The sequence below is a fragment of the Dermacentor andersoni genome, chromosome 1 (assembly GCF_023375885.2).
Source record: "Dermacentor andersoni chromosome 1, qqDerAnde1_hic_scaffold, whole genome shotgun sequence".
Classification (NCBI taxonomy): Eukaryota; Metazoa; Arthropoda; class Arachnida; order Ixodida; family Ixodidae; genus Dermacentor; species Dermacentor andersoni.
The window spans coordinates 246,453,797-246,468,246 of record NC_092814.1 but is presented as its reverse complement, the minus strand read 5'-3'; the positions used below and the strand labels follow the sequence as shown (position 1 = coordinate 246,468,246).

The window sequence follows — 14,450 nt, the reverse complement described above, 5'->3', positions numbered from 1 at the left end:
CTATAACCTCACCCGCTGTTACATACATGACGCTTCAAGTACGAAGACACACCCACACATAGGCGGAGATAGACGAGCGCTGTCCACTCAATAACTTACCATGTAACCACTATTGCTGCTAAATCTGCGAAAATCGATGTGCCCATCTAGGTCGTGCCCTTGTACTTTTTTTTTTTTTGCTGAACCTCGCCAGCAAACAAATTACAGCAAACAATATGCACTGATACTAGTCACAACCTGTTGGAAGCCAGTTTGATATGTCTTACTAGATTAGCGCATTTTAATATGAAGCCGCTCGAGACGGAGACTTGATCATGATCAGTTTACGTTCTGTAAGGATCATGCATCAAACACGCATGTCTGCGCTCAGGTGTTAGGCTCATATGAGCCCTGAGAAAAGCCTTCCGTGGCCAGGCCTACGAGGCAAAGTTCCTAAAGTAGGCCACGACGTTTCGAGGGCATGGCGTGATCGATTAGTGCGGGCGCATAAATCGAAAATTTAATATCGCGCCATTTCCGCGGGCACCCCATCTGCCATCGCGCCTGAATACCGGCGATTCGCGGTCAATTTGTCTCGGGAGGTATGGCAGAAGACAATTAATATTGGGTGCGCAGCGCTTTGTTAATGAGGCGCGCGCCTGCTCAGGGCGCGGAGCCCACGACCAAAACCGGCTGCGTGGACAGCGCTGGTCGCGTAATGATCTGTGCTATTGGCTCCCGGGCTCGCAGAAGTGGCTAATTAACATCGCCCTTCGTGAACATTTCTTTTTTCTGTTTTTTCGGAAGAGTGCCTGTGTATACCAATAGTTCTTGCGCGGAGCCTCACGGCTATTCTGAAGACGATAAAAGGGTCATTGGTCCTTAGCAGATTCCCAGGGGCACAGTGTTGTGCCTCTCGCTGTTGTCGGTCTCCGAGGCCCGGGGCTCGTGCGCAATCCTGTACAGGATGCCATTGAACAGGTAACATCTTCGCGCAGTCTGTGGATATATATCTAATTCAAAGAATAGAAGCGCGTAGGAAAACTAACAGGACTATTTCTCATTCTTTGAACTATTGCTGTGCCGGATCCTGTGAATCACTATATATATATATGAGAGGGGGGGGGGGGGGGGGGGTTCTTCTGGCTGAACTCAATTGCAAGCAATGCATGCAATTACAATATGTGCGCCTTATCCTCTGCAGCGCTACCACCACAGCTCCAACCTTCCGAATAGATGAGTAAAAACAAAGCTACAAAGCGGAAGCACTAACTGCGAATGTCCAGCGAGTTGCTTGTTACCGAAGCTGCTATCAACATCAAAAGAATACTCTGGTCGGCGGTAATCTCGTCTCACGAAGCAAGTTTCGGGGTAACTGAAGGTGTTGTTGCACAGAAGCAAAGCGGGCAGCTGTGATATCTTCTATGCGGTCTGCTCTCGTTTTGCGCTTGCTTCGGAGAGCGCGACAAACTTCCTGGTCGCCGCAGCAGCGAAAAGGCGAAGAACGCTGATAGGCGCCAGAGGCTGATACGTAAAAGCCTCTATAACCCGGCACTTCCGGCCAAATCTCGTTGGGGACGTTGAAGGATCTTGTGAAAGCTTCTGCGACCGGCAGGCAGTTCTGAAAGTGTCGGCATCGCAGACACGGGCCTTCTGGGCAATCAACGATAAAGCAATTGGCTGAGTGCTGGGCCTCTCCTCCCTGCGTCGTCACTGCTGTGCTGTGGCCAGCATAACCGGACAAGGCCTGCGCGCAGGCCGTGGTCGCGAAATTGAAGAGTGCTTACCTATGGTGCACCGCAAGCTGGAAGTGTTTGCCCTCCCTGGGGCACCAGCTGCGGACAGATTTACACGCGCTTTCGGAAGCTCCGCTCACCCACTCACCCACTGCACTCTCGGCAGAGGGTAGGAGTAGCATCGAGCGCTGGCAGTGGGTCATGATCCACCTCGGGAGTTCGGTGATGATAAACCCCAACTATATAGTAAAATAATAAACTAATAACAAAAATTTGCCAATAGAGGCTGATGAGCATCAGCAACTAACTTGACCCCAAACGTACAGCAAATAGTTCGGATGAGAGCGGCCACAGAATCTCTGCAGTTAGACCAGAATCAAGTAGCGGTAAGAATCGCAGGTATACTATAATGCAATACAAAGAAAAGATAAGAATAGTATAATACAAGAAAAGTATCGTTTACGCGAAAGGAGCAGCAGCATGCTCCTCTGGTTTCAAAGAAAATGTCCAGTCGACATATAACGACGATTAATGAAACATTTGGTTCGTGAATGGTGTTCCTTTTTTGTTTTGTTTTTTTCTGCTTGCGATGTTTGTTTTCGGGTAGCTTTCGGTGCCGTTGTGTGCCGTCTCACGGAGACGGGCCTGCCTGCAGGTACATGGCGATCATGCGTCCACTGCGGCCTCGGATGTCCAGGGCGACGACGCTGAACATCGCCATCTGGATCTGGGTGGCGAGCAGCCTGCTCTCGCTGCCCAACATACTCTACTCGACCACCAAGGCTGAGATTTTCGCCAACGGCGACTCTCGCGTCATATGCTACATCTTCTGGCCCGACGGCGACGTCACCGAGAGCCACGACGAATACGTGTGAGTGTAGCCCATGCATATCTTTTCGGCTTTTTTGAAGTCCAACACCGAAGGTCTTTTGCGTTCAACTAAGATCGTCGCGGGTGAGCACAGCGCAGCGACCGCCGTAAATGTCCCCATGTGACCGCGACGGCTTTGACCTGTGAACTTTTCTGGTAGCTCTTTTACTAGCGCTAATTACTCGTACTTATATTCCCTTGACCTAGAATGATCACTTTTCGGTTACAGTTCCAGATGAATAAACATAGAATGTGATTTCTGGTTACAGCGGAAGACGTTCTCTGAGATTGCAAGGTTTCTGCTGTGCATCATGTGAGTGCTCAAGACAACTACAATGAGACAAATTCATGCTGGAGGGAAGCGTGCCCTCGCAAAACGTTTTGATCACAATCTCTTCTGATGGTTAATCCTACAAGTGCTGAAAATGACATGCCAGCGAATGAGTTTCCTGTTCTTTTTCTTTGCCGTCCTTTTTAGCCAACAGGTAGGTATCCCTACCAGTTTCAGGCAACACGATCCCTTTCGTTATAGTGCAGTCAAGATAATACGAGAGTCGCTGCTTTCTATAGTGATTAAAAAGCAGCGTTATTGCTAAGATAAAGGATTAGTATTACAGAAATAGAAATGATATGCACACTGCTAATTTGCAAATGCCATTAACACAATGTGGTGACGTGTATTACTTATTGACTGAGATTTTTCACCTTGGTCTTCATATTTGCAAGCAACAACTGCAATTTATCGACCAAAGTATTGCACAAGATTTATTTGCGAGCACATCATCAATCCAAAACACAGTCAATCGAAAGCAACCGATGTTCTAGTCTACCGTCTCCGCGTCTTGTTTCGTGGCGCTTCAGCTTTTAGCAGTTGCTGCATGCCCTGGCTGCGCACTTTTCCATTAAACGCAAAGCATCAGCTTTAATTGGGGTACTGTGTCAGTAAATGATCGATATGACAATGAGTCTTCATGCTTCCATCAGTGGTAATTGAGCAAGCCGATACTGGTTTCGAGATACGGAGCAGGAGGTATACGAGTTAATTTTCGAAAGACGCAAATCCCGTAAGCAACAGGTACCGCTATAATTTGGCCTCTTGTGGCTTCGAGGTAGTATTCTGCATATGACGTTTTCCTCTCCACATATCAAAATTTGAAATGAAAAATAAATTTTTACAGCTAGAGCTGTACATGACTAACCTTCCGTAGTTTTTTCGGCGTCCTGCAACAGAAACGGACTTAGTGATTTCTAACCCATGCACAATAGCTTTCATTGTTTGCTTTGTGTCTGATCACGTACGGGTACAGTGCGGAGGCGCAGATGTCAAAATGCGGTACAGATTAGAACGCTCGCCGTGAAAAATAGCGTGACGTCAAGGTTATCGCATTGTATAAGCAGGAGAGGTATCGGCGCTAAAAACAGCTGCGTTATCGATGGGGCCGACACGTATAGTTCGTACACACGAAGAACAACATGCGTACTATGAGCGCCGGAGGGAACAGCAACGAGAATGCAAACGGCGCCAGCGCGAAACGACCACCAACGAAGTACGTTCCCGTGATGCTGAACGAAAACGACAATCGCGAGCCCGGGCAGCCATTCCGCTCTGTGAAGATGGAATAGCAGCGAAAGCACTTTGCTTTTCGTTTGAGAGCTTTGACTGTGTTCAGCTTTCGCTGCCATTCCATCGTCACAGAGTGGAATGGTTGTCTTTTTTTTTTGTACTTCGTACGAATTAGGCGCGTGCTATACTGCAACTTCGCACACGCAGGTACAACGTGGTGATCCTGATTGTGACCTACATGATACCGGTGACATCGATGGCCTTCACCTACTTCCGCGTTGGCCGTGAGCTGTGGGGGAGCCAAAGCATTGGCGAGTGCACAGCCAAGCAGATCGAAGCCATCAAATCGAAAAGAAAGGTGAGCGCGTCGGTGCTTGTGATTTCGCGTGCCACCGACCATGGCACACAGCTTCCTGTCTGCGCGTTGTTGTTGCCCTCGAGCACAATGCTGCAAATATTCGGAGATAGATAGCTCGATAACCAGGAGGTACGAAGGAAGGAAAGAACAAAGAGCTCTAAAAAAACTGTAAATCACGACATGCATGCAGTTGAACACAGTGACCTGCAAAATACTACAGCTACAAGAAATAACAACTTTGCTAAATTGAAAAAAGAGGACAGAGATATTTAACAAAGCTTGACAGAAGAAAGTGGGAACAGAGAGAAATTAATGAGACAGTGACAGTCGCCTTTTATTGTCCACTACTTATCTATACCCGCTACACTGCAGCTCCATCTCATATTCAAGCAAAACTGTAAGGCCACAGCTAAGGAGAGCGGCCTTTTAGAAATGGGCCCTTTGTTTCTTACTGGCCCTTTCGCGGCCCTGGCCTATGCATAAAACATTTGTAAGTGAATAAAGGAGCAACAAATGCAGCTTTTCTCTCTCTCTCTCTCTCTCTCTGTCTCTCAAGGCTCCTTCTCCTACTGATATCTATATTTTGGCCTTACTGCTTATTCTTCGAATTTTATTCCCACTGAATAAATTTCACTGGAATACTGGAGTTTTGCAAGGTCTTGAGATTCTGATAAGAACCATTACAAGTGTGTCAAAAAGGCCATCACTCACTGGATCCATAGACAATTTACGCGCAATTTTTCTTGAACAAAACTAACCCATTTAAATGAATTTTTATAGCAGTCACCGAATGACCATGGATTTTAGGAGCTGGCTTTTGGGGTCACCGAAGCCGTGAGAGCGGCCACCAAGAATACAGCGGCGGGAGCGGACAAGATTCGAAACTCGCTCATAAGAAACCTAAGCGACGAGGCAATCGATCAGCTGAGGTCGTACCTCAACACGCTCTGGCAAGAGGGGAAGGTACCGGCGGAATGGAAACACGCTGTCGTGGTCATGATACCCAAGCCGAGCAAGAAACTACAGATCGAGAATCTCAGGCCGATCTCGCTCACGTCGTGCCTGGGAAAACTGTATGAGAGAATAGTCACCAGAAGGATCAAGCAGCACCTGGAGAACGGGAGGTGGTACCCTGACAGCATGTATGGCTTCAGGGCCAACCTATCGACGCAGGACGTCCTCCTACAACTCAAAGAGGAGGTACTCGACACAATGCCCAAGGCGGGTGAAAACGTTGTGATGGCGCTCGACATCAAAGGTGCCTTCGACAACGTCAGCCACGCGGCCATAATGGAGGGCCTCAACAACACCAACTGCGGAAGGAAAGTACACGACTACGTCAAGGACGTCCTAACCGACAGAAAGGCAATGGTAGGGCGGGGGGAGTTGAGAAGCGACACCTTCTCCACACCGTGTAAAGGCACACCCCAAGGCTCCGTGATATCGCCCGTGCTATTTAATGTGGCGATGATCGGCCTGGCAAAACGACTCGGTGAGATCCAGGGCATCCAACACGCCATGTACGCGGACGACGTCACGGTTTGGGTCACGCAAGGTTCACTGGGAGAAAAACAAGAGAAGCTACAAGAGGCTGCGCGCTGTGTCGAAAAGTACACCAGAGAGAGGGGACTGGTATGCTCCACAGAAAAATCCGAACTACTGAGAGTAGGTAGACACCCCACCCAAACAACACTGGAAGTAACGCTTGACGGTCAAAACATCCCGGAAAGAACATGATCAGAATCCTCAGCATGTGGCTACAGGGCAGCAGAAAATGCAGCCACACCATCAGCCTGCTGAGCAAAGCGACGGAGCAGGTGGGCCGGATGATCAACAGGGTCTCCCAAAAAAGATACGGCATGAAAGAGGAAGACACACTCAAACTCGTCGGCAGCCTGGTCGTCAGCCGAGTCATCTACTCGCTACCGTACCACGCGATGACCAAAGGAGAGAGGGAACAGGCGGACACGATACTCAGGAAAGCATACAAGACGGCTCTCCATCTGCCAAAAAACACGTCAAATGAAAAACTGCTCCAACTGGGCATCAGCAACACTTTCAGCGAACTGGCGGAAGCCCTGCTCGAAACGCAAAAAGCCAGACTCAAAAGCACCCCTGCAGGGAGAGCGCTCCTGACTAGGCTGGGACGGGACACGAGCGGACACGCAGATAGATACGCAGACGTGCCCGACTGCCTAAGAAAAACAATAAGCGTTAGGCCAGTACCTAAGAACATGGACCCCAACCTCCACGAGAGCAGAAGGCAGGCGCGAGCCGAATACGTGGAAAAGACACTAGCGCGACTAGACAACACGGTATACACGGATGCTGCCGCGTACCCGCAAGAAGGGAAGCGCACGGCCACGGCGGTGGTGGTGGACGGCGACGGGAATCTGATCACATGTACGACAGCAAAGGCAACCGGCACAGCGGAGGCCGAAGAAATTGCCGTGGCGCTAGCGGCAGTAGAAGGATATAGGACAGGCAAGCCTCTAAACATCTTAACAGACTCAAAGGAAGCGTGCAGAAATTACACGAGGGGCAGGATTAGCAAAGCCGCCCTCAGAATTCTTGGCGGAGCCAACTTCGCCGAGAGGAACGTTACGCACAAGTTAATCTGGATTTCGGCCCACGCAGGCATAGAGGGTAACGAAAGGGCAGACAGCCTAGCTCGAGAGACCACGTTCCGAGCAGAGCAGTCGCACGTCCCGGAGTATCACCCACACGCTTGTGAAGGAGGATACACAGAAATGTTAAACTTACACAGAGGGACGAGAGCCAAATATCCCCCACCGCACAAAGCTCTAACGAAGGAGGAAGCAATGAGTTGGCGCAGATTGCAGACAAACTCCTTCCCAAATTTATACATCCTAAACAAAATGTACCCAACACAATACAGAGACACCTGCCCATGGTGCGGGGCCACACCCACACTCTATCATGTCACATGGGAATGTAAACACAATCAATCATTCCACCAACACAATAACCCGTGTGCGGAGTAATGGGAGAGTCGGCTTACCAGCTGCGAGCTCACGGACCAAAGGGCCTTAGTGCAGCACGCTAGTGAGGTAGCTAGACTCAGTGGAGCCCTGGAATAAGGGCCCACCCTTGCCGGAAGAGGCTCCAAGTCGCCGGCGCCCAAGAAGACGACGGAGACCTCGAGACGCTGAATCTCTGAAAGAACCAAATAAAGTTTATCTCTCTCTCTCTCTCTCTCTCTCTCTGCTGTCACACTGAACACCATTTTGCAACTTGCCCTTAATAAACTGGTTGAAAGCTTCCAATTTATATTTTCTTTCTAAATGCTTTGAAGCAGCACTGGACGTTCATTTGAGACAAAAAATATCAAATAAACGAAGTTCTCAGGCATGCCAAGCTAGTCGTAACTTTGGCTTAATCACCATTAGTACACCTTAACGCTGTTTTGCTAACGCCGTTATTACATCTGCGTGTCGTCATTTTTTATGCAGTGTCTATTCTGCGCCAACCCGCGAACCCATGCGAGAGTCGGGCTACTTCCTTTTCCCGTCCGCGAGTAATATACACATGTACCAAAATTGCACCCTAGGGGTTGGATTGGACGTCAAAACACCCTTTCTACACTCTGACCTTTGATGAAAAAATTTTGAAAAATGGTGTACCGCCGTGGTTGCTTAGTGGCTATGGTTTTGGGTTGGTAAGCACGAGGTCGCGGGATCGAATCCCGCCCACGGCGGCCGCATTTAGATGGGGGCGAAATGCGAAAACACCCGTGGTACTTAGATTTAGGTGCTCGTTAAAGAACGCCATGTCGTACAAATTTCAGGAGTCCCCCACCACGGTGGGCCTCATAATCGGAAAGTCGTTTTGGTATGTAAAACCCCATAATATAATTTTTAATTTTTGAAAATTGGTGTACTCGCTAGCAGAACACCCTTAGTTATTATTTTTTTTTGTGCTAATAGGGTGTTATGTGCGCATAATACAGCATACGTAATTTAACTTCAACATTGCAAGCAAGTAAAAAGCCGTACGCGCTTCTTTCCCAGCAGTCTGCATTAAGTCATTTTGAATCCCTTCAAATGGTCAGAGTACGTGTAATGTCCCCGATGCTATCCTGGTGCTTCATATATGCGGTGGTAAAGTAGAGAGACAAGGCTTTTTCTTCTATTTCTTAACGTGCCTTGCATTTTTTTTACCACTGGCTTTGTTTAAATTATTTCAGCTCAGTGCTGTTTTTAAGATTAGCTGCCAAGCGTCAGCGAATCGTAGCGCGTCAGCCAATCACAGTTCTTCAGGCGCGTGTTCTTTCTGGTTTAACATCGGCAACGCAGTCAGTCTTGCGCTGTGCTGTGCAGTATCGAGTGAAGTAAACATTTACAGTTGCGTGCGGAGCAATTTCCTGCCGATAACAACACAGAATTTATTGGGGAAGTGGCATGCTCCGGTTGTAAAACAGGGAGATACAACTACTTTGTCCTCCTCTCGCCTATCCTGTCTTTCATATCTTAATACTAGCTTCACCTAAATTGCTTCACCTTCGTACTGGTTCAGAGAGCGCGGCGTCAGCCTAGCATAGCAGTTAAATTTAAGGCGCCACGGTGCTCTCCAGGGGCTGTATTATCCTTTTGGGAAACATCGTCGGAGTGGCTAAGACATTCATCATAAACATGTTTCTGATAAATGTGATTTCGACCTTATTTTTTCGGTGAGATGCCTATCCTTACCATCCTTCTAAAGCGTAACCAGCATTTCCACCCAAGTATGAACAGTGCCTTTTCCGTGTGTGACTGTCTTTGTGCCCGCCATTCCATGACTTTGCACAATTGGTTAATGCTTTATTTGATTACTTGTTACTGTAATAAATGCGATGAAAAAAAAAAGAAGGCGGAGTGGCTGAAAGGTAAAGCTTTCGACTGGCGAGCTGTAAATACACAGTTAAAATCCAGAAAGATTATACTGCGTGCCTCATTTTATATATATATATATATATATATATATATATATATATATATATATATATATATAGTCATATCATGAAAAGCCAACAAACACTGACACCAAGGACCTTGGTGTCAGTGTTTGTTGGCTTCTCATGATATGACTAATAAAAATCGGGCCCCTCGGTTAACCCCCTTTCTTCTCGTATATATATATATATATATATATATATATATATATCCCGCGGCCCTTATGCTGCTCCTCGGTTCGCCCCGCAAACGCGGCCAGCAAATTCTGGCGCCACTTCTCTTCCTACCCGCTCTAGTCGCTCTCCTTCGCCACGTCGCCACTTCTCCCGATCGCCCCCATCTTGCCGATCATCGTCCCCTAGCTCCTTCCGGCGCACCCTTCCGGAAAACTAACGGGTGCAGCACCTGGAGGTGATGCTGCCAAACCGACCCGCCGCAAAAATCCTCTTTTGACCTTGCCCACACGTCGGAACCTCGCGACGCCACGGCACCTTCGCTCCCGCTCTCGGCACGAGCGCTCCTCGACGGAGCAGTGCGGCAGAACGGACGAAACATCTGCGGCTGCGACAGTAGCGCGCCAGGGGTTGCGTGAGGGGAGAGGGTTGGCACCGCAAGCTGATGCTGCTTACTGACTCGGGCAACACGTAATGCTAATTTACATCACTCCCAGCGCAAAACCCGAAGGACCGCTCAGCGCCGTTCAATTGGACATTAATGCTTTCGCATTCACAACTCATTAGAATTGCTCAGATATCCTCGGATTCTTTTTCTATGGAAATTTTCTATTTTTGTTCGCGTTCGTTTTTATGCAATCTTGTGCTGGGAAACAGCGATAAGTGAGTGCTGTATAGCAAATATGCACTGGCATAAGAGAGGAGCGGAAAGCAAGTGCTTCCAAAAGGTAAAAAAACAAAAAAACAAATAATGCTTTGTTTAATACGGCATTTGTCATATGCCTTATTCTTTCGTTAATGCGGCATTTGGCATCTGGCTTTTAGAACATGGTTGTTGTATTGTCCAATCCAACTCTTCGAAAATGAAACAACCCTTTTACGAGTCGGCTGCGTAGTCGCCCCTTTAGCCCTACCGCGATGCTCTTCCCTGGCACAACGAGAGGACGGCTGTCGCATGCCGCTGGACGCTTTCTTTGTGCTGCAATAGGCGCTGGAAAAAAAGCCAAAATGCGAATAATAACGAACACCTTTTAAAACAAAATTCATGCACGTTGCATTAAGCAATAGATGTTATATATACGAGACAGAGAAAGAAAGGCGGGGAGGTTAACCACGTTGCACCTGGTTTGCTACCCTACACTTCAATATTAGTACCAACAAATCCAAACTACAGTGTCACGTCATCAAGCTTCATGATGATCTCTGTGTCGGTTTAAGGTACCAGTGCGATACCATGCAGATACCATGCAGCGCTTCCTCATAACGTTCACCCTCCTGTTCTCATGCAATTTATCGTATCGTCCGTCCAGACTTATCATCATCATCATCATCATCATCATCATCATCATCATCATCATCATCATCATCAGCCTGGTTACGCCCACTGCAGGGTAAAGGCCTCTCCCATACTTCTCCAACTGCCCCGGTCATGTACTAATTGTGGCCATGTTGTCCCTGCAAACTTCTTAATCTCATCCGCCCACCTAACTTTCTGCCGCCCTCTGCTACGCTTCCCTTCCCTTGGAATCCAGTCCGTAACCCTTAATGACCATCGGTTATCTTCTTTCCTCATTACATGTCCTGCCCATGCCCATTTCTTTTTCTTGATTTCAACTAAGATATCATTAACTCGCGTTTGTTCCCTCACCCAATCTGCTCTTTTCTTATCCCTTAACGTTACACCCATCATTCTTCTTTCCATAGCTCGTTGCGTCGTCCTCAATTTAAGTAGAACCCTTTTCGTAAGCCTCCAGGTTTCTGCCCCGTACGTGAGTACTGGTAAGACACAGCTGTTATATACTTTTCTCTTGAGGGATAATGGCAACCTGCTGTTCATGATCTGAGAATGCCTGCCAAACGCACACCAGCCCATTCTTATTCTTCTGATTATTTCAGTCTCATGATCCGGATCCGCAGTCACTATCTGTCCTAAGTAGATGTATTCCCTTACCACTTCCAGTGCCTCGCTACATATCGTAAACTGCTGTTCTCTTCCGAGACTGTTAAACATTAGTTTTCTGCAGATTAATTTTTAGGCCCACCCTTCGTCTTTGCCTCTCCAGGTCAGTGAGCATGCATTGCAGTTGGTCCCTTGAGTTACTAAGCAAGGCAATATCATCAGCGAATCGCAAGTTACTAAGGTATTCTCCATTAACTCTTATCCGCAATTCTTCCCAGTCCAGGTCTCTGAATACCTCCTGTAAACACGCTGTGAATAGCATTGGAGAGATAGTATCTCCCTGCCTGAGGCCTTTCTTCCAGACGTATATGAAATGTTAATCGCCGGGAAAGCGTATTATCGTGCATGAGCAGAGATAATCTGTGTTTTTCTTTCCTTTTATTTTTCTTGATGGTAAAGCCTGGATTGGATTGTTTTGCTAGTTACTTTTCGCGAGATTTAGGAATATTTTAGGCAAAATAGCTTCTTATGTTTTTGTTTTTTTTTTTTTGCTTCATTATGGGGTTCATAGCAAAGCACGTGGAACAGTCCTAACGGATTACAAGTGACACCCGAGCAAAAGATAATGTAGTGGTGTTTTGGTTTTAAAGCGTTAACGTGGGGGCACGCATGGGGGCGGATCGATATTTGATACGGGCAGAATGATGAGGATGGCGATAAATGTTTTAATTCTGCAAAAACGCGCACAATATTCACGCGGTTATTGTAGAACGTTTTAAGTAAGGGGAAGGGGGGGACTTATTTTTATTTTTCTTCTTTGGGCGTAGACATGTTCCTAAGCACTGTCCCAACTCATTTCAATAATTATCAGTTTCCGACAATAAGCTGCATAATATAGCTGACACAAGTAGTGCATAATTTAGAAAGTTCCCGCAGCTGCTTAGGCACGAGTGCTTTTTTTTCAGTCATTATGACAGCAGTGGGGAAAGGAACGCTTTATCATTCCCCTTAAAGCCTACAGCAACGCTGATTTTTCAAGTTTCCCCCATTTTGAATATCACTGCAGTAACTGTAAACTAAAAAAAAAACTGACGACGCCTTGAAGCTTTTCAAGTTTCAATGTGGACAAACACAGCCTACATTTCAAACGCAGAAATGCTTTTATGAAACAACCACAGGACCAATCGGAATGGAATTTCTTGCATTCGAGCGAGAAAGCTAAATTCCAGTGATGGTAGAAGCGGCATATTAATTAAAAGCCTGGAAGCTTTTCTTTCTTTTTTTTTTTTAGGAGATTGCCAAAGATTGGTAAGTTTCAAATTAATAGAAGCACGAAGTTAACAAACTTGTAGCTGTACACCAAAAACAAGTATCGCAGTTCTGTAAACTGCATCCGTTGGAGCATCTAAAGCGGAAAAATATTGTGTCTTAATTTACTGTGAACTTACTGTGAACTTAATTTACTGTGAATTTACGTGAACTTGCTACAAAGTTTAAGTAAGTTTTGTAAAATTCCTATTCGCATAGTCATAGTGAACTTCAGAGCGTTGTGTTAGGCATCTATTTTGTTCGCTTTAGGCGTGTTATTAGGTGCAGTTTGCAGAATTGCGATATAATTTTTATTGCTTAGTTACAGAGTTGTAAATGGGATAGCTTCGTTTCTTGAAATTTTGCAATTTTCAACAATCTTTATTAAAGAATGAACGGCGCAAATCAATATTCCGCCTTCTACAGTCACTAGATTAGAACTTTCTTTATGAAACCTCATCAAATTCTGTGCAGTGTTTACCGAGAAAAACGATTTCTCCGTTCCCATGTATTTAAATAGCAGCCCTGGAGCTGAAGCTTCCTCTTCAGCGCGAATAGAAACTCAATTTGTATTCAGTAGTCAAGAGTGAATACGAAAGTACGTGCACACTCAATTGCCGTTGTGCTAAGGCAATCGATTATTGGCACGAACAAGAGATAAAGCCTTTCCAGCACACTGGGCCCCTCAACCCGTCTTGTCTTTAAAGAATCCTCTACAGCCTCTTGTTCGTAATTTCTGTGCCAGAATGAGGAATGACTAACTCCGAAAAGGCAGCTCCTTTCGTTGAGGCACAGGAAAGGCAAACGCTTAATTTCTGGTGTCCAGGTCAACTTTAACTTTCGTAAGTCGGCATGCAACACGCAACGCAGATTGAACCGATGAGGAGTACAAGGAGAAAAAAAAAGAGATGGTAAGATAGGGAGGTTAGCCCATGTAAATACCGGTTGACTACCCTGTGATGGGGTAAAGGGGTGAAGCGAACGAAAGATGATCGAATGAGAGAATAAATTTAGAAAATAGGGAGAAGAAGGAAGTGCGCACACTAACGCGGTGCAACAAGCTGCAGCTAGAATAGCCGACAGCCCACCTTGCGACAATTGCAGCGGCGAGGAGTCGATCAGGCACCTCCTACGTGACTGTCCGTGTTAGAGTGGGGCTAAAAAAGCGTTCTCGAGCCTGCTTGACAAATTTGACAATTGCCCATTGACAGATGAGAGAATCCCAGGACACTGGTGCAGACTGAGTTCAACAGTGAATTAAGACTTGCGACTTGCATTGGGGCTAGTTGGAAGGAACACTTAAGTGTGTGAGCGGCTTTGAAGTCGATGAGGGTGACACCGTACGTATAAGGCTAAGGAGTCGGAACACTTGGGTACGCCCTTGTGCACCGACTCTTGCAAATGACATCGTTGATGGCCCATCATACAATTTCCCCTGCCCCAACGTGTCATACCGAGGGATTCTCACAGCTCAACATTTCATCAGGGATCGATTCTTTTTTCGTTCTTTGTAGTTTGGCAATGTCAATCAAAACCTCTTGGATTTTATGTGACGAATCTACTAACCCCAAACACCAAGTGGGAAACTCGGCATTGGAGTATAAGGCTCT

The 14,450-nt window shown here is 46.7% G+C and overlaps 1 protein-coding gene across 5 annotated transcripts in view; it reads left to right on the top strand.

The window, feature by feature from the left end:
• The window catches only part of LOC126547914 (tachykinin-like peptides receptor 99D), a 915,613-nt gene that overhangs the window by 869,761 nt on the left and 31,402 nt on the right, over positions 1 to 14,450 (top strand). For all 5 annotated transcript variants that reach the window (XM_072284127.1, XM_055063611.2, XM_055063614.1 and 2 more), the window contains 2 exons: positions 2,371 to 2,586; positions 4,357 to 4,507. In XM_072284127.1, coding sequence (XP_072140228.1) covers positions 2,371 to 2,586; positions 4,357 to 4,507 — 367 coding nt within the window. The remainder of the gene's footprint in view (positions 1 to 2,370; positions 2,587 to 4,356; positions 4,508 to 14,450) is intronic.